This window comes from Mustela putorius, unplaced genomic scaffold (genome assembly GCF_011764305.1).
Source record: "Mustela putorius furo isolate JIRA1106 unplaced genomic scaffold, ASM1176430v1.1 tig00000868_pilon_pilon_pilon, whole genome shotgun sequence".
NCBI lineage: Eukaryota > Metazoa > Chordata > Mammalia > Carnivora > Mustelidae > Mustela > Mustela putorius.
In genome coordinates, this window is record NW_025421502.1 from 3,659,432 (window position 1) to 3,684,609 (window position 25,178).

General features: G+C 40.1%; 2 protein-coding genes across 15 annotated transcripts in view; one reads left to right on the forward strand and one right to left on the reverse strand.

The window, feature by feature from the left end:
• The window catches only part of ALPK1 (alpha kinase 1), a 120,286-nt gene extending 105,189 nt beyond the window's left edge, over positions 1-15,097 (reverse strand). For 3 of the 4 annotated variants that reach the window (XM_045085535.1, XM_004748054.3, XM_045085536.1), the window contains exons 1-2: positions 10,649-10,829; positions 6,437-6,557 (exon numbers count right to left, since the gene is read on the reverse strand). The gene's annotated coding sequence lies outside the window, so the exon portion shown is untranslated. Of the gene's footprint in view, positions 1-6,436; positions 6,558-10,648; positions 10,830-15,022 lie in introns of those variants that run through there. The other variant, XM_045085534.1, reaches the window with a different exon arrangement.
• A 670-nt stretch (positions 15,098-15,767) lies between these two features.
• On the forward strand, positions 15,768-24,826 carry TIFA (TRAF interacting protein with forkhead associated domain). 11 transcript variants are annotated; one of them, XM_013053982.2, is made up of 4 exons: positions 16,326-16,993; positions 17,388-17,549; positions 17,753-17,809; positions 23,464-24,826. In XM_013053982.2, exon 4 carries the CDS (start codon positions 23,488-23,490, stop codon positions 24,043-24,045), a length of 558 nt encoding a protein of 185 aa, XP_012909436.1. In that variant the 5' UTR covers positions 16,326-16,993; positions 17,388-17,549; positions 17,753-17,809; positions 23,464-23,487; the 3' UTR covers positions 24,046-24,826. The 11 variants fall into 11 exon arrangements, with proteins under 11 accessions (XP_004748119.1, XP_044941475.1, XP_004748118.1 ...); XM_013053981.2 differs by having other exon boundaries at positions 17,795-17,809; XM_013053984.2 differs by having other exon boundaries at positions 16,326-16,938; positions 17,795-17,809.
• Positions 24,827-25,178: the final 352 nt, after the last annotated feature.

Consider the following 25,178-nt stretch of genomic DNA (forward strand, 5'->3'; position numbering starts at 1 on the left):
TTATGTGCACCTCACCATAATTTTTAAAAATGGCAGAAACATAATCAGAAAAAAACTACACCAAAATATTAAGAGTCTTGGCTCTCAGTGATACTTTTCAATTATTTTCCTCTTCTTTTCATAATTTCTACAATGACTACGTGTAGGTATATAATTAGGAAAAAGAATTAATTCAAAAGCTTCATATGAAACCACCCAAAATAGATTTTCATAGATTCTGATCCATTTCTAATTTAGAACTTCCCAGTTTAAAATAATATCGAACACAGAGGACTTTATTCTAAGAAGAGAATGAACAGAATAAGGGATAATCTCTACTCTTTATTTCCTGCATTGTGTCATAGGCATTGTTGCATGACGGCTCCTTGAAACATCTAGATAAGAGAATAGAGGAAACTCATGTTCCTGAGTCCCAGACTTCTCTCTTGAAATTTTCAGATGCATATTTCCAACTGTTTATTGGATATCTGCACTTGGATACCCAGTAAGCGTCACATTCTCAACCTGTCCACTTTAAACTCCAAACGGGTCTCAGCTAAGGTCTCTACCTTTCCGAGAAAGTGAAATGAAAGGCCAGGTCTTAGTTGAGCTGTGCATTCAGAACAGGCTGAATGGGAGCAGATAGGGTGACCTGAAGGGATATATATATATTTTTTTTCTTACAAATTTTTATTTAAATTCTAGTTAGTTAACATACAGTGCAATATTGGTTTCAGGAATAGAATTCAGTGATTCATCACTTACATACAATACGCAGTGTTCATTAAAACAAGTGCCTTCCTTCATACCTATCACTCTTCTAGTCCATCCCCCGACCCACTGCCTTTCATCAATCCTGTTTGTTCTCTACCATTAAGAGTCTCTTATGGTTTGTCCCCCCCACCACACTCTTTTTTTCCCCCCTCCCTGAAGGGATATATCTTTTGGAGAAAACTTGGCCAGGGGGAACTCCCTAATTCCTTCATGTTCCCTCAGACTTTCACACATTGTATATGTGCAGCTGCGGTCAAAAGTTTTTCCTTGACAACTGTGATCTGGGGAAAGACCGTGTTTGAGATACTGTAAGACTTCTGTAATCTATGTTGCATAATAATTAGTGCTTTTCTTTTCTTTCACTGTAACTTGCTTTTTCATACATGGCAGCTTCTGGCTTGCAAGTGAAAGGTATTACCAGTCTACTGGATGTCTTCCAGTAGACTCCGTCGTGAAGTATTTAAGTCATGAAAATCTTGAAGATTGTACCATAATGATCTCTGATGTATGTTTAACCATCTAAGCCACCACCTCTGATGTATTTTTAAAGATCCAATTTTTTTTTTTTAGGATTTTTATTTATTTATTTGACAGATGGAGATCACAAGCAGGCAGAGAAGCAGGCAGAGAGAGAGGGGGAAGCAGGCTCCCTGCCGAGCAGAGAGCCCAATGTGGGGCTCTATCCCAGGACCCTGGGATTATGACCCGAGCTGAAGGCAGAGGCTCTAACCCACTGAGCCACCCAGGTGCCCCTGAAGATCTAGATTTTTTGAAACATTTCATTATAATGAGCACAAAATGATGTTATTTTAAAATGTGGAGAAAAAAATGTGGTAAAAAGGAAAATAAGAATTACCCAAAGTACCACTAAGACATAAGCACTATAAACATTTTGATATCATTATTTCTTTGCATAGTTATATGTTTATATAAATATTTTATTATATATATCTTCATATTTATAATAAAGTATTTAAAAGTGTAATTTTTCAAAATTAAACTAAGTATTCTTTGACAATTACTGAGCAGTCTGATTTTTGCCTCTCAATTGAGGTAGCTAGGTGTAGTCAGAAGTGATTTAACCAAACATCGTGACACTGTACATATATTAGTGGCACTTCCTTTCCACTCAAGTCTTCTGGTTAACTTAGGGATGCTTTTTGCATGTGTTATCTTCTGCTTTTCTTTCAGCCTTACTTTAGAACTAGACAGTCTCACCTCTCTGCCTCCCTCTTTAATCCCACCTAATACAAATGATGAATCCCAGTAACCAAACTTCGTCAGTGGTGTATTCACCTTTATCACACCTTATCTAAGGAAAATGTCCCTCATATTGTGTCTAGGACAAGCATAATGCAGATAGAGCAGGATGGAAGAGACTGGAGTAGGGCCAGAACCTCCTTGAAGGGCGGACACACTATAGCTACTATAGACACAGATGAGGAAAATCTTGTCTGACAAGTATGTCATCTCACACAGAAGAGCTATTATCAGATTAAAAAAAAAAACAAATTAGAAGACACATTTGGCAGGGTTCACAACTTCAAATGTCTCAACCTTCTACTGCCTCTAGTTGAGTAGACATCATTATGTGTGTGTGGGAAAGCAGATGTAATTCTTCAAGTGCTGAGTTGATGGATTTTTAAAAAAAATTTAATTCTGGAGAAAAACTATGTCCTTTGTGAGCTAGAGAGCTTCAAGTTGTGGTAAGTCTCATTTAAACAAAAGAAATAGGGCAGAGAAGTAGGAACCCATGAAATTTTACTTATATAGCAAATCCATATTGAGTATCTACAATGTGTCATGCATTGGGCTAGGTAATGGGAATTCAGAGATAAAAGGTACAGACTTAGTTTTCCAAAATGGTTACTGCAAAAAAGTTCTGGGGTAGAAGAATGCTCTGGGCCCCTGGAAATATCCTGTCCAACAGGACAAAGGCTAGAGGCTGAGGAGATCAGGATATACTGTGTGATCTTGAGGGCCTAAACCAGGAATACGCAGATACGGGTAGTTTCCAAAGACATTTAAGAAATGGAATCAATGTCACTTCAAAGTTGATTAGATATTGTTGATTAAGAAATAAGGGGTCTAGGAGAGCCCCAAGTGTTTAGCTTGAGCAAGTACATGGCTTTTAGTGCCAGATATCAATATAAAAAAATATTCATGGAGGTGGTAAATAAATCCAGTGTTGAAAATGTTTGATGTGAGATGCCTGTCGGATGAAGAGTACAGATACTTACTAATAGACGTTTACACCTGGATGTGAGTCCAGAACTCTGGAAGAAGAACCGCAGGACCTTTAGTGAAAACTGGTACAAGTGCAGCAACAGGCATTCATCCAATGTGAACACGCAAGAGAGAGAGAGAGGAGGCAGAGAGCACAATGCAGTATATGACGTGGGCAGAGAAAAAGCATATAAAAAGGAAGTGCAGCCAGAGAAGTAGGAAAGAAGTCAGAAATGCACGGTGATATGGAAACGAAAAAAGAAAATTCACACAAGTCAACAGTGTCAAAATTGCAAAGACAGAGAAAGATGAAGTCTAAAAATCACCTTTGGCTTTGAGTAAAGTAATGAGAGGTCATTTTACTGAGTGGATATATACTTAAAGAATATGCTTCCAGGGGCACCTGGGTGGCTCAGTGGGTTAAGCCGCTGCCTCCGGCTCAGGTCATGATCTCAGGGTCCTGGGATCGAGCCCCGCATTGGGCTCTCTGCTCAGCGGGGAGCCTGCTTCCTCCTCTCTCTCTGCCTGCCTCTCTGCCTGCTTGTGATCTCTGTCTGTCAAATAAATAAATAAAATCTTAAAAAAAAAAAAAAAAGAATATGCTTCCAGAAGTCCTGAAGGAGGGGTGCCTGGGTGGCTCAGTCATTAAGCATCTGCCTTTGGTTCAGGTCATGATCCCTGGGTCCTGGGATCGAGCCCCAGGTTGGGCTCCCTGCTCTGCAGGAAGCCTGCCTTCCCCCTCTCCCACGCCCCCTGCGTGTTTTCCCTCTCTCCCTGTGTCTCTCTCTGTCAATAAATAAACAAAATCTTAAAAAAAAAAAAAAAGTCCTGAAGGAGAGCTACAAAGATGAAGTGCTTTACCTCATCAACATTGAGAGGCTGGAACCTGCAGCCTGGAATTGACCGTGTAGGGAGGGGTGTTTCTGTCTGCTTCTTAGCTGCCTGGCAGGCTGTGCCTTTAGAAGCTCCACCTAGTTCCTGGTGTCCTCCACCCACCTCTCTGGCCCACTGGGGAAGAGGGGAGGTGAGAGGTGGCAGGGGGAATCTGGGCTCAAAAGGCTTCAAATGTTTCTTATTAAAGAACCTACAACTTTTGGAGATGTGAATCAAACCTGGTTGAGTAATATCTTGGAAGAGATGCTATTCACTCACATTTTATTATCCCTCACAATAACACAGGGCAGGATTTAGGGAAGCAAATTTCCGGGTAGGGATACAGTTATCTTGGAAAATGATGAGCTGCAGCATCCAAACTATAATCAGAGATTAAATTCTTCTGAAAAAGTGGTCAAATAAAAAGACATGTGATGAGGACCTAAGCGTTTTCTTTTTTATAGAAAAGAAAAGCACTTATGAACAGACAAGAATTTTGTCGAAATTTTTTCATTTTTTTTAGTGCTTATAATGCACTCATGGGGAATGTATCACAGTAACTAGATATGCTAGGGTTAAGATTCTAAGCAAAGTTTCCTGGGCAAGCCAACGACACAGTATACTTTGAGGGGTGCTAGGAGTCTATGCAAAGATATGGCAACAGTGAATGTTAAGTATAACACATATAGACATAAATGTACAACTCCAGCTTATGGGAATCCAAAGGAATGAGAAGCTAATTAGGAAATTATTAGCATGCATATCATGTAAATTTTCCATGTCTCTTTCCTTCCTTTTTTCCTTTCTTCAAAAGAATAAGTTGACTGCAGTAAAAACCATGGTTGAGACTGAAGCAATCAATGCAAGAAAAATCAACTGAGAGTAGTGTTTCAATGGGTATGTCCATCTATGTTCTCTGACTCTGCTATGCCCATTCTCTCTAGCACTGAGACTCAATCCTCTCTTTTTCAGACAGCTAGTTATTTGTATGCCAAATAAAGGAAAGGTAAGATTTATCTTTCAAAAACTGCACAGTTGTTTTTAACTAGGCAGCAGCATAGTTTTATTTAACACATTCTATTAGTTATGTCAAAAAGTAATACAAGTATGTTATATAATATATATATTATATGTTATATATATTATGTTATATATATTTATATTACTATTTTATACAGTAATATGAAAAGTCAATATAAAAATAAATATGCAGACATAGATAAAGGAAAAGGAACAATTATTTTATCACTGTAAGACAACAACCAAACTTTTAGAATATTTGTGAATTTATATCTTTCTATATTTTGTACATGAATTCTGTAGTTGTAAGTATAATAGTTAATTGATCCTGAATCTGTTTTTCACTCAGTATTTTCTATGCTGGTACTATTCTTCACCTTGTTTTACAGATATACCATAGCCCTCCCCACCCCATCCTAGGGGGATACATTCCAAGACCATGGACGTCTGAAGCCATACTTAACCCAATATAAACCATATTTTTTTTCCATATATACATACATAAAGTATGTATTTATAAATTAGGCGCAGGAAGAGATTAACAGCAATAATAATAAAATACTAATAACAACATACTGTAATAAAACATAGGTGAATGTAGTATCTCTCTCAAAATACCTTATTATACAGGCATACCTTTTTTTTTTTTTTTTTTTGAGAGAGAGAGAGAGACAGAGATAGAGACAGAGATAGCAAGAGAGAGAGAGAGAGAGAGAGAAAACACACACACACACACGTATGGAGAAGAAGGAGAAGCAGGCCCCCTGCCCAGCAGGGAGCTCAATGCAAGACTCGATCCCAGGACCCTGGGATCACAACCTGAGCCGAAGGCACATGTTTAACCAACTGAGCCACCCGGGCACTCCTGTACAGGCATACTTTGAAGATATTTTGGGTTCAGTTCTAGACTACCACCATAAAGTGAATATTGCAATAAAGTGAGTCAAATAAATGTTTTTTATTTCCCTGTACATATAAAAGTTACGTTTACACTGTGCTTTAGTCTGTTAAGTGTGGAATAGCATTATGTCTAAAAAATGTACATAGCTTAATGAAAAAATACTTTATTATTTTTTTATAAAGATTTTATTTATTTATTTGACAGAGAGAAATCACAAGCAGGCAGAGAGGCAGGCAGAGAGAGAGGAGGAAGCAGGCTCCCCACTGAGCAGAGAGCCCGATGCGGGACTCGATCTCAGGACCCCGAGATCATGACCTGAGCCGAAGGCAGCGGCTTAACCCACTGAGCCACCCAGGCGCCCGAAAAAATACTTTATTGCTAGAAAATGTTAATCATCATCTGAGCTTCTGTAAGTTGTTGTAATCACTCATCACAGATCACCATAGCACACACATAACAATAACAACAAAGTTGGAAGCATTTGCGAGAATTACCAAAATGTGACATTGAGACATGAAGTGAGCAAATGTTCTTGGACAAACAGCACCGGCAGACTTGCCCCATGCAAGGTTGCCGTAAACCTTTTGTTTATAAAAAGCTCAGTGTCCGTAAAGTGCAATAAAGCAATCACAATAAAAAGAGATATGCCTATACTGTACTCACCATTCTTCTCTTGTGGTGGTGTGAGCTGATAAAATGCCTTTGTAAGGAGATGAAGTCAGGTGAATGATGCAGGCATGTGATGAAGCGTCAGAAAAGATCATCTGCTTCTGGTGGTTGTTGACTGTGGGAAACCGAGACAGTGCAAAACCATTGCTAAATGAGGGACTACTGTACTATAATTTGCTTGACCTTTCCCTTTTGTTAGAACGCTTACAATTTGTTGCTACCATAAATACCTTTATAATAAACATCTTTGTGAATTTTCTCCATATTAAGAATTATATCCTCCCTAGAATGGATTCCCTAAAAGAAATGACTAATATGATCATTTTTAAAGAGACCATTGGCATACTTCATGATACATTAATGACCCTTGACCTAGATGATGCTCATGGTTCCCTCCTCCTCTCCCACCCTTTAGCCCACACCACCCCTCTCTGCCCTGCAAAGATATCAGGGAAAACAGGCAGAATAGAACTCTAGTGCTTATTTGGGGTTGATTCACCCTCTCTCCAATTTTTTTTTTTTTTTAGATTTATTTATTTTAGACAGAGAGAGAAAGCTGGGGGAAAGGGCAACGGGAGAGGGAGAGAATCCTAAGCAGGCTCCCTGCTGAGTGCAGAGCCCAGCACGGGCCTGTCGCATGACCCTGAGATCAAGACCTGAGTGGAAATCAAGAGTTGGTTGCCCAAATGACTGAGCCACCCAGATCCCCTAACCTCTCTATGATTCTTGTTTCAAAAAATACTGGTTACCTTCTATATTCCTTCAATTTTATGGCAATTCATGAGGACTGAAGATATGATAAAATGATAAAGCATTTTTTATCAACTATTTTGTACATCTGTAATTATGAAATTTAACAGATTGTTATTATTAATTGAGCTGTGTAATCAAGCATCAGTGAGGTTCAAGTTTCTACAGTGATTCAGAAAATATCCACTTATTAAACACATTCATTCAATATTTCCAAAACTTTAGCCATTTACATTCCACCTTTATAATTTTTACCATATCTGCATATTACCTGTGAGAGTAATTCCTCATTTCCTTAAAATCAGTAGTAAACACCTCACTTTCTTTTCACTTAACATCTTCCTGAGCAATAATATTCATTAAATCATAAATTTTATGAGCTAATTATTTGGTCTTTAAAATTATGTATTTATTTACTTATTTACTTATTTAGAGAGAGCACATGCAAGCAGGGGGATGGGGCAGAGACAGAAGGAAAGAGCGAATGGCAAGCAGACTCTGCCCCGAGTACAGAGCCTAACTCCAGGATTCATCCCACCACCCTGAGAACATGACCTGAGCCGAAATCAAGAGTCAGATGCTTAACTGACTGAGCCACCTAGATGTCCTGAGCTAATTATAGTTTTAATTCACATTAAACCAAAGATAAAACTCAAATTTTTGAAGTTTGGATATGTGCCAGCTGAAATCAGTAGTTTGTACACCATACTTTGAGAAAACTGTATTAATATATAACTGATATTAAAGCTATGATCATCTCTTTCTGTTCCTTACACATACAATGGTGGCACCAGATAATATTCTTACTTTTTAATTTGTCTATCTCACAGAACTCTAGAAACACAGGAAACCACAATACCCTGCAAAAATTGATACCACTGTCAATAACAAGAAACGGACTCCTCTATATAGAGAGGCAACAGATACAATAACAAAAATATGGCATGAATTTACATCAAAAGTTTGAATGCACATTCCTATGAAAATTCTCCAAAACTTAGGTGCTTAAAATTTCAGGAAAGCATTTTCAATGAACATTTTATGCTAAAAAAGCCATCATTTTCTGAAATAGATTAAGGGACAGTAAAAGTAGTCAGTGTACTATGTTCAGGGAAAGGGGTCAGTGAAATTCTTTTGGAATGGGAGGAACCACAGAGTTTCAGAAAATATTTTCAAATGAATACACTTATTCTTAAAGAAAATTCCAGGTTCTAAACCCAAATTTAGATCCCATAGGACTCAAGGGGAGATTGTTAGAGCTTAATATGTCAGGTATGCTCATTATACAGTATTATTTCATGTGAGATTTTATAACATCCATCATGATTTACATATGGCTCTAAAAATTATATATATATATATATATATATATATATATATATTTAAAGTAATTATTGGCTCCTTTCTGGAAAGGAATCTATTTAAAGCCCCCTCCCCAGCCAATGTTACAGACAAAACTCATAGGTGTTTCTACCTGGCCCTCACTCTTTGTTTTTCTATGTCATGGTACCCTTTATTCTCAGAAAACAGACCCCACTACAAAACATACTCTTCTCTGGCCTGACCACAATGCACATCCTGGACAAGCCCTGGAGAGAACTTCTGGAGATACCTGTCACCTCCCGCTCTACCTGGCCAAGAGTCATTTCACACACACCCCGCCCGCATGGGCATAGCTGAAACCCTCACACATTCTTTAAAATCCCTCAAAAAGCCCAATCTAACAGAAACTCAGGCTGACATCTCTCTTGACGTCCGGCCCTTGTCTTCCCTTGGAGAGTGAATAAACTGTCTCCTGCCTGTTGCTCTACTCTTTGTACATTTTTTGCTGCCCCCATCACCAGCTACCCTAACATTACTCATGCCAGTGAAGGGTACTATAAAATTCTGGTGTCTTGTTAGGGAAGAACTTGAATTCCTTGAACTCCAATTCAAAAGATATTTGAAGTGGAAAGTAAAATTATTGCCAGAATACTTTTAAGCGCTTTGTTTCTCTGGAGGCTGCAAGTTGACGGAGTTTGGAAGGGGGAAGTGGAAAGAGAGAAGTAAATGATTTTGGTCACTGGATATAAAGACTTGACTTGGCATTTGTTTAGGTCTGGTGTGTCTCTCAGGTGGTAAGTGAACCTACACCTAGCCCGACCCCAAATCGTGCTCACCACACATGTAATCTGCTGACACCCCCTGGTGACAGGGCTGCACAGCTCCCGTAGTACAATTACAAATGCTCTATATAGTTCAATACTAAAAATGTATTTGAGGCAAAGGAGGAAACAGGAGAAACAAAGGAGCGTGGAGACTATGCTGCAGTATCCTGTGTAGACTTGAACAGCAGCAGTGATTATGTGTAAGGAATTTAAAAGGTTCTTAACAATGAAGTATCAGCCAAAAGCAGAGATTGCTTCTCATAAAAGCACTCGCTGCACTAAGTAAAAAGAAAAGAAAAGGCAGAGGGAGCAAGAAGCAAATATTACAGTGGTGCCATTATGTTGCCACATAAATCCCCTCCTTTCTGCCCACCTGCAAGTCCCAAACTATTCTAAAGCTCATAATTTGTGGCTTTCCAAATGAGTCTTAGAGCCCTAATTCCAAATGATAAAGTTTGTTAATGAAAAGACTCCTTTGCATAAAGCATGAAGTAATTTAATTTTTCTAGCTGCTTTCTGTCTATATAATGCTTTACCACACCCAGAATTCCCGTCGGTTCTTCCCAAACAAAAAGAGTAATTCTCCACTCTTATCTGTTTCCTGGCAAAATCACTGAGGTCATCGTACAAGTGATAGTTTCTGTTCTGATTACCTACGTACTCCAGGCAAAAGTCCTGGGGTTAATTTTTCATGTAAGTAATCCCACCTCTCTCTCTCTCTCTCTTTTTTTAAGGTTTTATTTACTTATTCCACAGAGAGAGAGAGGACGAGAGCAAGCAGAGGGAGAGGCAGGCAGAGGCAGAAGCAGGCTGACCGCTGAACAGGGAAGTCCAATGTGAGGCTTGACCCCAGGACCCTGAGATCATGACCTGAGCCAAAGGCAGCCGTTTAACCGACTGAGCCACTCAGGTGTCCCAATCCCATCTCTTTTAATGCTTTAATCAAACACCTCAATTCAGTGACAAAGCCAGATGTTCAATAGCAAGCTACCTGACATAGGGACTTTGTTAGTAAAACTTTCTATAAAAAACAAAGCAAAACAAAACAAAAAACCTTCTAAAAAAACGGGTTCCTTTTTTCTTTCCCCAGTAACCGAAGTTTGTTGCTCCTTCCCCTTCCCAACCCTCACCTCCTTTCTGTGGCATTTTTTGGAAGTGCAAGTATTCTTAGAGCTTTAAAGTCATTAAATATAGACAAGATCAGGAAGTAGGAACAAGGTCACAGTTCAGAAAAAATACTTTCTTATGCATTATGCCATCTTTTGTATCTATATCTACTGTGTTTTGTCATTTAAAGGCAGATACTCACCTTTGTCTCGAAGAAGAGGATAAACATTTTTAAGACCAGCAAATCTGACTCTGAAAAAGGTTAATTTTAGTGTAATCTCCCTGAAATACACTGTTTCTCATAAACAGCCTCGGTTTCAGGAAGTAGGAATTTGAAAGAAAGCAGTCTGTCACTGTCCCAGAATCTGACTGTGTAATTCAACTCTGGGACTTTCAGCAGTTTTGCACCATAAGACACACCCCTTTAGGGATGGCTTTGGTGAGAGGTATTCTGGGAGTTGTATTACTACAGAGAAGTTTCCTCTTAAACAAAGTGCAAGGAAACTCCTTATTTGAATGAAGTCAGGATGGAGTCAGTTGCCTGAGGGCCAAGGAAAAAGAAGGTCAGTAAGAAACAATGAACATGACGTTGTTTTTGATCTATTATCAAAAAACAAACTCATGTTAGGGCTCCATTTCAAAGTGGGGGTGGTGAACAGTACTAAAAGGTGCCGGGAAGTGACAAAGGATGAGGACACGAAGTGTCCACTGGCTTGGCAAGTAGGTCAAAGATAGCTTTAACAAGTACAAATTCAGTAAAGTGGTGGCAGAAAGCAGGTGGAATATTTTTAAATCCTAAGAAGATAACTAAGTAGGCGTATAAAGAGTCTTTCCATCTTGGATTAGATAAGTCTTTCCACCCTAGGTTACATGAAGTGTGCACAGGGAGCCCGTGTTCAGAAGGGGTGACACTTCTGAAGTTACTTCTGGGTTGGAGCAAGATGATCTGAAGACTAACTTTATCCTTTTATTATATCCTATAATTAAATATATAATAAACTTGAGGGCCACCAACAGCAAGGAATAGTGATATTTCTATGGTGTTAATGGCCAGAGTATTACTCTGGAACTTTTCCCCCTCAATTATGCACTTAGTTGGCAGCACAATTATGGTAAACATAAACAGAAAACTAGAGATGGAGGCCAGATGGAGAACTTATTCCAGGTATGGCATTTCTCTAAGGCTATGTTTTCTTTTTTAAATGAGAAAATAAGGGGCTCCTGGGTGGCTCAGAGGGTTAAGCCTCTGCCTTCAGCTCAGATCATGATCCCAGGGTCCTAGGATCAAGCCCCCCATCGGCTTCTCTGCTCAGCAGGGAGCCTGCTTCCCCCTCTCTTTCTCTGCCTGCCTCTCTGTCTACTTGTGATCTCTGTCAAATAAGTAAAATCTTAAAAAAAAATGAGAAAATAAAAGTATTGTGTTATACATTATTTAATGTATAGCTTCTGATCTCTCATAGTATAAAATGTTATTTGCTAGATGCTAGTGATTCTTCAGATTTTAAAAATTAATAAGAAACACTAACAAATGTAATGTAAATATGTAAGTATAATAAAGGAGAGGTGAGGTTTTTGGGTTTTGTTTTAGTTTTTTCCTAAAAATTATACCAGTGAGGAGTACTATATGACAAAGTTTAGATTCAACAAGGGAAAGATTAAGTTATTTGGTTTAAAAGCCATGTGATAGGTAGAAATTATGCACCCCCCCCCCAAAGACTGACCCTTTTTTCCTTTCTTACAAAGCCTCTAGATCTCATTATGGGTTATTAGGACTGGATCTACTGGGGGTTCTCATAATCCACTGAGCTCCTCTAACAAAAAAACTCTGTTAGTAGACTATTCTATTGTTACATTAAAAAATTACCACAAATTTAGCAGCATAAAGCAGCACCCATTAAATAATCTGTTCCATAGACAAAACATAAAATATTTGTAAATGAAGATATGTTTTATTTATTTTTTAAAAAGATTTATTTATTTTTTTTTTAGAGAGAGAGAGGACATTCACATACACATGCACATAAGCAGTAGAAGGAAGAGGGATAAAGAGATTCCCTGCTCACCAAGGAGACTGATTCACTGATCGATCTTACTACCCTGAGACCAAGACCTAAGCCAAAATCAAGAATGGGCGTCCAATCAACTGAGCCACCCAGGGGCTCCATGAAGATACATTTTAGATGTCAGTAAATGGTATCATAACTAAAAGTTGGATGTTATGTAATATTTAAAAATTTAGAAGAAAAAATAATAAAGGTTCTATGATATAGAAAAACAAGCAAAAAACCCCAGCACCCATCTGTTATTTCTGTTCCCAGCAGTCAGAAGTCTGGGCACATTATAGTTGAGAATGCTGCAATCCTAATCTGAGGCTTGGGTCTCCTTCTAGGCTCATTCCGATTGTTGGTAGAATTCTAGTTGTAGGACTGAGGTCCTCATTTTCTTGCTAGCTGTTGTCCATGGACCACTCCTACCTCTTAGATACCACCAATAGTTACTTGCCACGTGGTCTCCATAGGCAGTTCCTGGCTAACATCGGCATATGTCTTTGCCTTCCTGGAGGGCTCAGTCCCTTTTAAGGATTTATGTTATTAGGTCCAGCCTTACTAGATAATTTCCCTTTGGATTATCACAAAGACAAATGATTAGAAACCTAGTCATAGGAGTGATATCCCACCAGAGTCATAGGTTCTGTACACACTCAAAGGCTGGAGGTTATATAAATTATGTACCCCAGTGGGTGGGTATGTTGGGAGCTATCTTACCACAGAACTTTCCCACAACTACCTCCAGGAAGAAGCAGAACAGACGGCCCCAAACAGGCTGACTCCTCCTCCTTCACCTTCCGGTCCTCTGCCTTTACAGGCTCTAATTTTCATCTCACCATCTGACCACTCTCTTGAGAACCTGAATTCTATTGTAGTCTTCTATCTTATGAGAAATACTGAGGCATTAGAGCATTGAAACCTGTCTCCTGGGAGATTCCTCTTACTTGGTTCTTCTTTTAAAAGCTGATTTTTTTTTTAGTGTGTAACCACAATGCATGCAAATAAGAAAAATGCTGAACAGCGTGAAAAAGTACCTAATGAAAAATATCTCCCCACATGGATCTTCTGCATTCTCTCCCCCAAATTCTTCTTCTCAGATTAATTATTCTGTTCCTTGGATTTCTTTGCAGATAGTTCATTCATTTACAGACAGGTTTTTGTTTTGTTTTGTTTTTTTGTTTTTTCTACAAATGGCAGCATCTTTGTTTAGCGCTTTGGTTTTTTTCTTTCGTAGTGCATCTGGCAGATCTTTCCACATAGATCTAAGCTGTTCAGGTTAATTGTAGTCACGTGACTCCAGCAATAGGGAGGAGGAAGAGAAGTCCACACTAGCTTTCCTTTGTCCCAATCCCAACACTTCGGGCTTCCACTTGTCTCCCATTTAGAGAATAATGGAAAAAGAGTTAAATGAGAAATTTCAAGTAATTTTGAGTATTTTCACCAGTTGGTAGAAAACATCAGCCACGAAATGAGGCACTCCGGAGCTGAGTTATCCCAAATCTGAGCATCTGAGCTGAGCAGTGGAGACTTGGATGAATGTGTATCCAATGGGCATAGAGTGCATTGAACAGAAGGTGGGTTTCATATAATCCAATTACTAGCAAGCAACACAAACAAGCAACACTTTTCTTTCTTTCTTTCTTTTTTTTTTTTTCCTATAAGGTGTGATTGTATTATCACAAATTAGCTTCCTCTGTTTTTGGTCTTAAGTGAAATACAATAGCCTTTCAGGTATATCTGCTTAATTACGGGCTACTGAAAATATCCAAAAACTACTTTTGAGAATCTTTCCATGGAAAAATATCTTTCCATGGAAAAATATACTAGATTGTGGGCATTTTATGTTATTTTTATACCAAATGATTCATCACTGATATTTCAAATAGTAAATACTTCTTTTTTTCTATCAACAAGATACCTGCCTACTGTTTTCCTCTGTTTTGCCTTGATAAACAATCCTAGCCTGACTTTTGGGGTATTCACTTCTCTGAAGGGTTCCTTTTAATCTCTTCCTAAATCCGTAGCCTAGGAATACTTACTTAAAGGGAACAGAAAACTGAAATGATATTCAGCATCTTAAATTTTGACAATGGTTTCATTTCATTTTCTTTATTAATATTATTAATAACATCCACTACACCAGTCATTTATAGCTTTTAAAGCATTTCCAAGTTTTACTTAATTTTAAAGGCTGGAGATCAGAAACTCCAGTTCTGAAAATATTTTATTGTATAGGTTTATCGGAATTGACAAGTTACATATCTTACCTTCTACATGCTCTAATGTTCTTCAGAAGATACTCTGGCTATCCCCACTCCAGAGAAGAGATAATAAATGTTGATGATTAACAAACAAAATTGCAGCCTTACAGGAAATCAGCCTCATATGTAATTATATACTCCACCTTCCCCAGGCTTACCGTTCCTGATCACATCTAACTGAGAGGTCAAAATTTAACCCCACAGAATCTCTTTATCAGATGGGGAAGCAGCCAGTATTAATGCCATTTTATTGTCGAAGAAACTGACCTGCAAAGAGCAACTGTTCTGCAAGGCAGGGCTAGAATCCAGACAGATAAACGGCTTCCTTCTGACACCTACCAGGATTGGCGGGTAGAGTCCCACGCTCTGACGTTAAGTGGGCCCGTTCCATGTCAGTCACGTCCTTCTCCGTGTTCTACTCCTTACTGAGTTTCACTCTTATCCTGCTCTTGACACGTACTGTCCTGAGGTTCTCTTCACTTTTAGTTCATTTCAAACCTTCTCCCTGAGACAGGAAATATACTATTACCTATTTCACTGGAGGCTGTAAAGGACTCCTGGGACGTTAAGTGTTTCTCAATGTACCTTGTACCAGCCTGTACCTGTGGAACCCCAAAGCCTGGATGTTGAGTGAGGGTACCGTCGGGTGGTTGGGGCGGGAGAGGAAGCCCCTGGAGTGGTCTGGGGCAAGGTGAGCGCATCACGGGTAGCCACGGGCTCATTTGGAGCTCTGGGGCACGTTCAAATCCCGTCTCTGCTCTTGCTCAACAGGACACTTAGCCACTCTCAAGTCCACAGTTCAGTCACCTGTAAGGGGGACCTAACCTCCCTACTGTGAGGATTAAATGAGATAATACAAGCCGTGCACCTGGCTAATTTAGGAAGTAAGTTCAACTCCCCGCCTGCCCCTAGCCGGTCCCAGGCCTCCACTGGAAGTGGGGAGGCAGAAGGGCGGGGAGAGGTGAGGGGTCCTCAACTTTTAAGTGGTTCTGTTTCGTTTTCAAAAATCTAGCTTACTAGCCACATCCTCTTGGGAGGGGCCTCTTGTTTGGGGCGGTGAGGTCCCCACCAGTTTACTGCGCCTCGGACCTGGTCTGGAAGCCTAGCAAGGTGGTCGGGGGTCTGGGCTTCGCGTGGATCCGGCGTCGGCAGCCGCAGGCACCCGGCGGAGTGGGGAGGGTGCGGACGCGGGGCTTGCGTCCGGGCTTTAGGAAGGCTTCGGGGCCGGCTAGGAGGCGCAGTCAGCCGGGAGCGGGAGGAGGGTGGCGCGCGCGGGACGACCCGTGGCCCGCAGCTGCCCGCTCGCCGGGTTCGCGCGCGTCTGCGCCCCTCGGTTCCCGGCTCGGCCCCGCCCCCTCGGCTCCTTCCCGCTCTGTCCCTCCCCCAGGAGCCGCGGCGCGGCCGGCTGGCGCTTTCTAGGGTGGCTGAGGGCTCGGGGCGGTGGGCGGGGACCGTCTCCCGACTCCGGCCTCGGCGGGGTGGCCTCCATTAGTGTCGCGCGGAACCCCGAAAGCGAAGCCGCTCTGGGGAGTTAGTGCACCGACTCCCGGGCCCCAAGGTACTTGGCGGGCTGCGGGCTGGGGGTGAAGTGGGGAGGGTGTCTTGTCTGTTCCTCGCCGCAGAGGGAAGCTTTGTCCCCGAGTCTTTCGCGGGGCTCGGTGGAAAGTCACACCTACTGCTCCTGCGGGCTCAGCGCACGGCGCGCTCGAACAATTCGATGCGGCACGGCTCCAGCTTTATAAAATTTAGGAGTATTTATAAATGCGGGGGGGGGGCGTACTGAAAGGAAATACCAGAAATGGGATGCGTTTTCTTTACAATTTTCCTTGTGCTTTGCGAGAGTTCTGTTTGTTTTCCTAATCAGAGAACAAAGAAGTCAACTTATCAAGCGGAGCTCACAGAGCAATTGTGCGTGGACCCCTCGGCGTCCCCCACGGGACTTTTCCGCGGGGCTTCGGCTTCCCTGGAACTCCGGTTCTCTGCCGAGGGTTCTTCTGGACCTGCCCTTCTTGCCTCAGTGGTTCATTAGGAAAATACAGTAATCTCCTGTTTTCTGGGACTTTCCCCAGCTTTCAGATTGAAAGGAGGAATTTCGCAAAGCCTCCGGAAGCCAGAACCCACGCTGTACGCCGTAGCGGATGTCCACTGCCACCGAGAAGCTGGACTCTGCAGACCTAATTAGGGTAACAGTTTAATCAGGTCGAGTGGGAGAAGGAGGACCCTTTCTCAGAAGCAAAAGTGAGCTCTCTTAAGGTTTCCTCTTGCTTTTTTTGGTTTTCACCACCTCTTTTGAGAAACCTATTCTTGAAGAATTGCTTCTGCTGAACGGTAGTAGAGTTCACAGATGTCTTCGAAGACACACTGGGGGTGAGGACCGGCGAGGGAGGTTCGTCGCGGGGATTACCCTGCCTTTGGCTGTGCTTCGGGTTTCTCTTCCCTCTTGTTAGCTCAATGTTGGTGTTGGTGAGGGAGAGAGCCTTTAAAAAAGGGTACTTGCAATGACCGATGACATACTTTGTCTTGAGATTATCCATAGGATGGGAGCTGAGGAGGGATGAAAATAAAACTGTTAGAATACCTTGCTTATTAAGGTATTCTATGGCCCAGAACAAACTCCATTATTTCACTACAGCTCACCTTATAAAACAAACTTAAAGCATGAGAATCCTCTTGGCATGCATGACCACCCAGGGGCACCAAATTTCTGTTAAACTGCTTGGACACCTGGCTCCTCCTTTGAGCAGAAATTTCTTTTTGTTCATGACAGTTGAGGTCCAAACAGCTTTTTTGCAAGGTCAGTAGTATGTCTCTTTACTGGCTTTGCCCAACTTTGGGAGGGATAGCTGGTGTGTGTGTGTGTGTGTGTGTGTGTGTGTGAGAGAGAGAGAGAGAGAGAGAGAGGCAGGGGTGGGGATGTGGGAGTGTGAGCAGGTCCCTAGAGACTGTATTTTTGCTCATAACACCTCTATACGTATCTATTTTTATTTCCTTTGAGAGGAGTCAGAAGGCAACCTCAGAGTCTAACCCTTCTCTTGACAGCTCAGAGACTCCCAGGTAAGTATGTATACTTCTTCCTGTCCAGCAAAGGAGAGGTTTACTCTTCTGACACTCAAGAATAGGGCCCTCACCTGATGTATTATGCTTTCTGTGATAAAGTTCTTGATAGCAGGGCTCATTTGCTCATTTTCATTTCTATATATTTATCTATTTATTGTGGTTCATTTGTGAATATAGATGTTACTGTGTATCACCACAGTGTTTTGGAACTTTTTCTTTAAGCTCTGTATCCATCGTGGAGTGAGAACTCATGACCCTGAGATCAGGAGTTGCATGCTCTGCTGACTGAGCCAACCAGGCAAACCATGTTTAATAATTTTTTTTTAAAGATTTATTTATTTATTTATTTATTTGACAGAAAGGGATCATAAGTTGGTAGAGAGGCAGGCAAAGAGAGAGAGAGAGAGGGAAGCAGGCTCCCTGCTGAGCAGAGAGCCCAGTGAGGAACTTGATCCCAGGACCATGAGATCATGACCTGAGCTGAAGGCAGTGGCTTAACCCACTGAGCCAGCCAGGCACCCCCTGTTTTATAATTTTTTAATACCAGTTATCATCACAGTTAGCCCCCTTAATACTTAGCTGATCTCCACTTCCATTTAATTCCATAAGAATCAGATGGTTTGTAATTTTGTAAAGAAAGTATTTGTTAAATGTTTGATTAGACATTAAGTACACATGGTATACAATTTCAAAGGTATAGAATGTGCAAAATGAAAAGTCTCCTTTCCACTTCTGAACCCAGGTTCCCTCCAGAGATAACCACTTTTATGACTATATAAGCTCATTGTTTTTCTATCTTTGACAACTTATGCCAGGCATTTCAAAAAGCTGCTTTTGAGCATTTGCACATTAGTAATTTTTTTTTTTAAAGATCTACCATGGCACCTGTGTTGCTCAGTCAATTAAGCGTCTGCCTTTGGTTCAGGTCATGATCCCAGCCAGGATCCTGGTGCATTGGGCTCCCTGCTCAGTGGGGCATCTGCTTCTCCTTCTGCCCCGCTACCTGCTCATGCTCTCTCTCTCACTCATTCTCTCTCCCAAATAAATAAATAAGATCTAAAAAAACAAACAAAGAAAAAAAACCCCTACCAATTTATTTTAGTTTACTTTAGGGTTTTTGTTAGTTTCAGTCTTTCCTGTCTTTCTACTGATCACTCAGAAATGGCAGAGAAACAGGCCACTTGGTAGAGGGAACTTGCCACTCTAGAAATGAACAAATAAATTACTTTCTCAGTTCCTTGAACCGAGAGACCATGATTTATTCAACTTTGGAGCTCCACAAACAACCCACCACAATTCCTAGTGAGTACTGGGTCCCTGCAAATAGCCATACAAGCAGACTTAGTGATAACTAGTACTCTCAGTAACCTGCTGCTTCAAAGCCTCTTGATGTAACAGCACATTTCCCTCCCAAACACTAGAGTCTAAGTTGGTGTCTTGCTGGTTTTAGTACACTTCCATGGCCGTCCTCTCTACAGATTAACTGCTATCATTTGTGGAGTAACTGGTAATGGGGAGCAGTTATTTGTTGTGGGTCAGTGAGGGTGTATTTCTTTTCTGTTTGAATCCTGCCTTTGATACTGGCTTTGTGACCTGGGCTACTCAGCTAAACCCTCTGAGACTTAGCTCTCTCATCTGTGAAGGGTGATTGGTAGAGTTATTCTGAAGATGAGACAATATGTGTAAATGGCTAGCATGGTACTGGCACGTGGAGGGCATACAGTAAGTAGTTAACCCTGTTAACTGTCAGCGTCTAGGGTCATTTCGTACCTTCACTGGAGAGGTGGGTGCATGTCAGCCCAGGCAATATTAGGGCTCAGGAATAAATGACTTTAAACAAAGATTTGATTTCGTGCTCATATTACACATCCTTTTTGGCTCTGTCTTTGGCCCTTCTCCCCTCTGGGATAGAAGCTGAGCTGCTCTGCGGGACGGCTGAGGTGGCAGAGGCCAAGAGTATTGGTGGAACTACACAGTGGCTTTTAAAGCTTCTGCTTGCAAAGAAGCTTCTATGTCACTTCCATTCATGTTTCATTAATATGGTTGTCACTGCAGTGGGAAGTATCATCTCTCTGAAGGGGCAAGGCCTGGTAGGGAGGGGCAGCAAATATTTGACAGTAGTATGTCTACCTCAGTATTTTTGGAAAGTCACATTGTGATCCCAAAATTTGTCAAACCCTAAGAATTGATTCACAACAAGAAACTAGTAGCCATTGATTTGATAAACCAGAATGCCAATTTTCCCTCCTTGCAGTGAATAACATATCTACACTGAGAACTAGGCGTAAGAGCTTGTATGGGGCAAACTTTTCTTGGTAGATTTGCTCAAAAGCATGAATTCTAAGCTAATTCGTTATAGGAAGAACACAAAACAAAATTTGGGTGTTACCAAAAGATTGTACCCAGAATACACAGTGGTTTTTAATCCAGTTCTCCCTTTGGAACTGTTATTGTCCGAAGTCCCAGAATGAACCAGAATGATGGTGGTATGTCCTAGGCAAGGCCAAGATCACTGACAGATTCTTGCCCCTCCTTTTTAGGTTCTTTACTTGTTAACAGCTAATTCTTTTCTTGTCAACCACTAATTGTATCATCTGAGGATTTGTTATAATTATTTTCTTTAATGCTGTCAGCTTCTTGAATAATGAGACTTTATTATCAAAATTGAAGTCATCTTCAAATCACAGTTCTACCCATTGTGTGTTAATTCTTGCTGCATTGGTTTTATAGTAATTTTTACTATCCTTGGTCCATGATTTTGAGGGTTCCTCTCACTTTGTTGCTGATAGCTGGGCACATCCTGTTTCCTTGGGTAGTATGATATGATGTAATAATGTCCAAAAACAATGTATGGCAAGTAAATTTAAAATTAAAGATATATTTCCAAATCCATAAGAAAGAAATTTTGGGGGTGCCTGAGTGGCTCAATGGGTTAAAGCCTCTGCCTTCAGCTCATGTCATGATCCCAGGGTCCTCCAGCAACCCTCAGTTGCTCAGAGTTCAGCGTCTCTTATGCTTTGCCTCCCTATTTCATCTTATTTTTTTCTTCCCTTCCCCTATGTTCATTTGTTTTGTTTCTTAAATTCCACATATGAGTGAGTGCTAAAAATCAAATTCCCAATTTATTCAATTTTCAACAAATGATAGAGCAAAGCAAAATTTCTTTGCCCGAAGGCAGAGGCTTTAACCCACTGAGCCACTCAGGCGCCCCCAAATTTCTTTCTTATGGATTTGGAAATATATCTTTAATTTTAAATTTACTTGTCATACATTGTTTTTGGATTGCCCAGAATACACAGTGGTTTTTAATCCAGTTCTCCCTTTGGAACTGTTATTGTCTGAAGTCCCAGAACGAACCAGAATGATGGTGGTGTGTCCTAGACAAGGCCAAGATCACTGACAGATTCTTGCCCCTCCTTTTTAGGTTCTTTTCTTGTTAACAAGTAAAAAAATTTCTTAAAAAAAAAAAGATTTTATTTATTTGACAGAGATCACAAGTAGGCAGAGAGTCAGGCAGAGAGAAAGCGGGGGCGGGGGGGGGGAAGCAGGCTCCCTGCCAAGCAGAGAGCCCCATGTGGGGCTCCATCCCAGGGTTGCTGGAGGGGAGGTGGGTGGAGAGAAGATAATGGGTAATAGGCATTAAGGAGGGCACTTGACGTAAATGAGCAATGGGAGTTATATAAAAATGATGAATCACTAAATTTTCTCCCTGAAACTAATAATACAGTATATGTTAACTAAATTGAATTTAAATAAAGAATTTAATAATAGAAAAAAAATAGCGCCATAGCTGCAAAACAGGAGGAAAGATTTTATTTTAGAAATAAATAGCAGCAAGTGTAGAAAGAAAAGGAAAGCATTTTGGTTTTATTTTTTTAAGCAGCATAATAATTCTGATACCAACATCTAATATAGATGGCAAACAAAACCACAAGTCAACTTCACTTAAGATCATTGATTTCCAAAACTGAACAGTTTTTAAGGAATGCAGGGAACAGTCAGCATCACTCTGTTGATGTAATTTATCACCATGCTGGATTAAATGAATTCTCCGTAGAAATTCAAATATAAGGTCTATGTATATGTGTGGATATGGAAACAAATCACCCATTTGTATTATTAATTTAAGAATGCAAGGTCTAGAACTAAATACAGTTTGTTCCTGTTGTGTCAGAAAAAATTTTCTCTATGTGTAGAACGTAAGTTCTATGTTCTACATAGAACTATGTGTGTATGAGCACACACATAGTTATGTTTATTGTATAAAGAAAATTTCTGTAAGGATAAGAGCAACTTTTACAGTGGTTGACTCTAGAAGGATTAGGGTGGAGGGAAGATACTCTAAAAATCTTTTTTTTTTTCTTTACCATATCAGTTTTTAAATTGTGTGCATTTAATTCTTTTAAAATAAATTAGTTTTAAAATGGCAGTTCTGTGTCAGAATAATCTCTCCAAGAGTTTGGTAATTAATTCTCCGGTCCTGTTATACTGCTTTATTCCACTGATTATCAAAGGTGCATGTAGGCAAGTGTAGATGGGGGGGCACCACAGGGCCAAGAGCTCTAGAGAGATTTAGCTCTTATTAGCCGTTAGAATGTGACTAATGACAGTTTGTTCAGTCATTAGGGAACAATTGATAAAAATAAATAATTCCAGTAGTGTGTGTGTGCATCTTTTTTACCTGTTCATCTATCAGTGGACACTTAGCTTGCTTCCCTATCTTAGCTAAGTACTTATTATATTTAACCCTTTACCTAGTAGAAATATAAGTATGTAAATAACAAATATTGCAATTGTTTATAATTTTTAAATTTCTTTAATCAGGTTTTATAATTCATAACATCTAATTCCAATTTAATTAATAAACTGTAGGTTTTCTTTATGTGTATATCCTCTGAGGGCATTCAAACCAAGGGGATTATTTATTCCTGATTTTTAAAATATAGCTGTCATATTTTCTATGGGCCAAGTCACTATATTTAAATGAGAATGGAACTGAAGTTTCTTTATGCCCCTCTCAAATAACTTTATTATTAACAAATGTTTCTTGTTATTGTCTAGATTGTGTGTATGGTCTGTTGTCAAACTAGAAGTGAAAAAGAGATAGAAAAAGTAATAGGGGTACCTAGGTGGCTCAGTTGGTTAAGCGCCTGCCTTCGGCTCAGGTCATGATCCTGGAGCCCTGAGATCAATTCCCACATCAGGATCCCTGCTCACCAGGGAGTCTGCTTCTCCCTCTGACCCTTCGCCTTCTCATGCTCTCTCTCTCTCACTCTCATTCTCTCTCTCTCTCTCAAATAAATAAATAAAATCTTAAAAAAAAAAAAAAAAACTAATACACCAGATCTCATGGGACTTGGTATAAAATTTCACATATGTGCTAATTAATTGAGTATTCTATGTATTATCTTTTCTTTTTAGCATAGTTTATTTTTTTAATTTTTTTATAAGCATATAATGTATTATTAGCCCCAGGGATACAAATCTGTGAATCGCCGGGTTTACACACTTCACAGCACTCACCATAGTCTATGTATTATTTTCTCAAAATCTAAATAAATCCCTATCAGATTTTCATCAAAATATTAGAATTAAAGATTTCAGTGCCTAAAAAATGGGAGTGCACTAACATGCTGGTTTGATTCTTGCAGGCAAGTCATATCCCGAGAGGCATCATGTCCAGTTTCGAAGATGCTGATACGGAAGAGACAGTGACTTGTCTCCAGATAACTGTTTACCATCCTGGCCAGCAGCAAAGTGGAATATTCCAATCAATAAGGTTTTATAACCGAGATAAACTTCCTTCCAGCGAAGTGGTGAAATTTGGCCGAAATTCCAACATCTGTCATTATACCTTTCAGGACAAACAGGTTTCCCGAGTTCAGTTTTCTCTGCAGCTGTTTAAGAAGTTTGATAGTTCAGTTCTCTCTTTTGAAATTAAAAACATGAGTAAGAAGACCAGTCTGCTTGTGGACAACAAGGAGCTGTGCTATCTAAATAAAATAGACCTGCCTTACAAGTGCATGGTCAGATTTGGTGAGTATCAGTTCCTGATGGAGAAGGAAGATGGAGAGTCATTAGAGTTTTTTGAGACTCAATTTATTTTGTCTCCAAGATCACTCTTGCAAGAAAACAACTGGCCGCTCCGGAGGCCCATACCTGAGTATGGTTGTTACTCATTCTGCTCCACCCAAAACACTTCTCCTACGGAAATGGATGAAAATGAACTGTGAAGACGGAGGGCTGAGAGGAGAATCATGAAGGATGAAGAAATCTGTAGACATTTTATGGATACTTCACAGTTTATTAGTATATTACAGTCATCTGTTGTCAAATTTGGCATCTCTTATTATCATTTTGAAGTCTTTAAATTGTATTAGTCATCATTTAATCATTTGTTACATACCTAGATGTATTTTGGAATTACTGTGTATTATTAAGAATTATTAAGCATATTTAAGTGTACATCTGTGAGGGTTAATGTACAAGAAGTATCCATGCTGATGAAGGGATAGTGTTCTCAGTAGGATTATCTTCTTTTTATGCTTGTTTTTAGTCCTATGTTTTGTTTTGTAAGGAACAGTCTCTTGGTTTGGTCAGATTATTTCACAAGTAGCCGTTTTTCAAGGTCAAGGCTGTGGGTGTGTTGTTTCTGGTGGTTTAGCCTGTTGGTACCTGCAGTACGAGAGTACTAGCCTAATGTGTTTTGGAGAACTGTCAGTGCATCATTGTGGTTTTAGTATAGGAAGCCCTATCTGAGCAATAATACCTTTTCTATGATTTCCTTTCTGTAGAAAAATAGTGTTTATTCCCCAAAATAGAATTTTCCTTATATATATTCAGTATCTAAAACCAGTATTTTGGACATTTTAATGAACCATTGCTGTGTTTAGGATTCTTTTTCAGTTTTCTTACCAAACATTGACTTTTAGGTCCCATTCATTTTTAAATTCCATGAATTTGAAATTTTAACAACATTCATGCATATAATAAAGTCAAAGTTTAATTCTGTAACCATGTTCTTTGAAACCCATTCTGGAGAAGGGAAAGAACTGTTCTTAGACTGCTTACTCTAAGGAAGGAGTGCCAGAGGCCTCAGGCAGAGGCTGTGACTGGGGATTAAGATGGCTCTAGCTCTGCCCCTCAATGCACATTGGCTCCAAATCTCCATACATCACTCCACATGGTGGCGCATGGCCACTGGTAGTTCCTGTGATACACATTCTTTGGTTTCCTGCGTCCATCTTAAATCTGCTTCTTTTGCCAGTTTCTCTACCCCTGACCTCTAAATATCAACACTTAGTTGGGCTGCTCTGCCAATATGCTGCACCACGGTGATCTTACCTAGTATGACTTAAAATACCAT

Coding starts and splice junctions, on each gene's coding strand:
- TIFA (XM_004748062.3), top strand. CDS start 16,894: ATGTCCACTGCCACCGAGAAGCTGGACTCTGCAGACCTAATTAGG. Junction 16,939..23,463: donor ACTCTGCAGACCTAATTAGG/GTAACAGTTTAA, acceptor TGATTCTTGCAG/GCAAGTCATATCCCGAGAGG.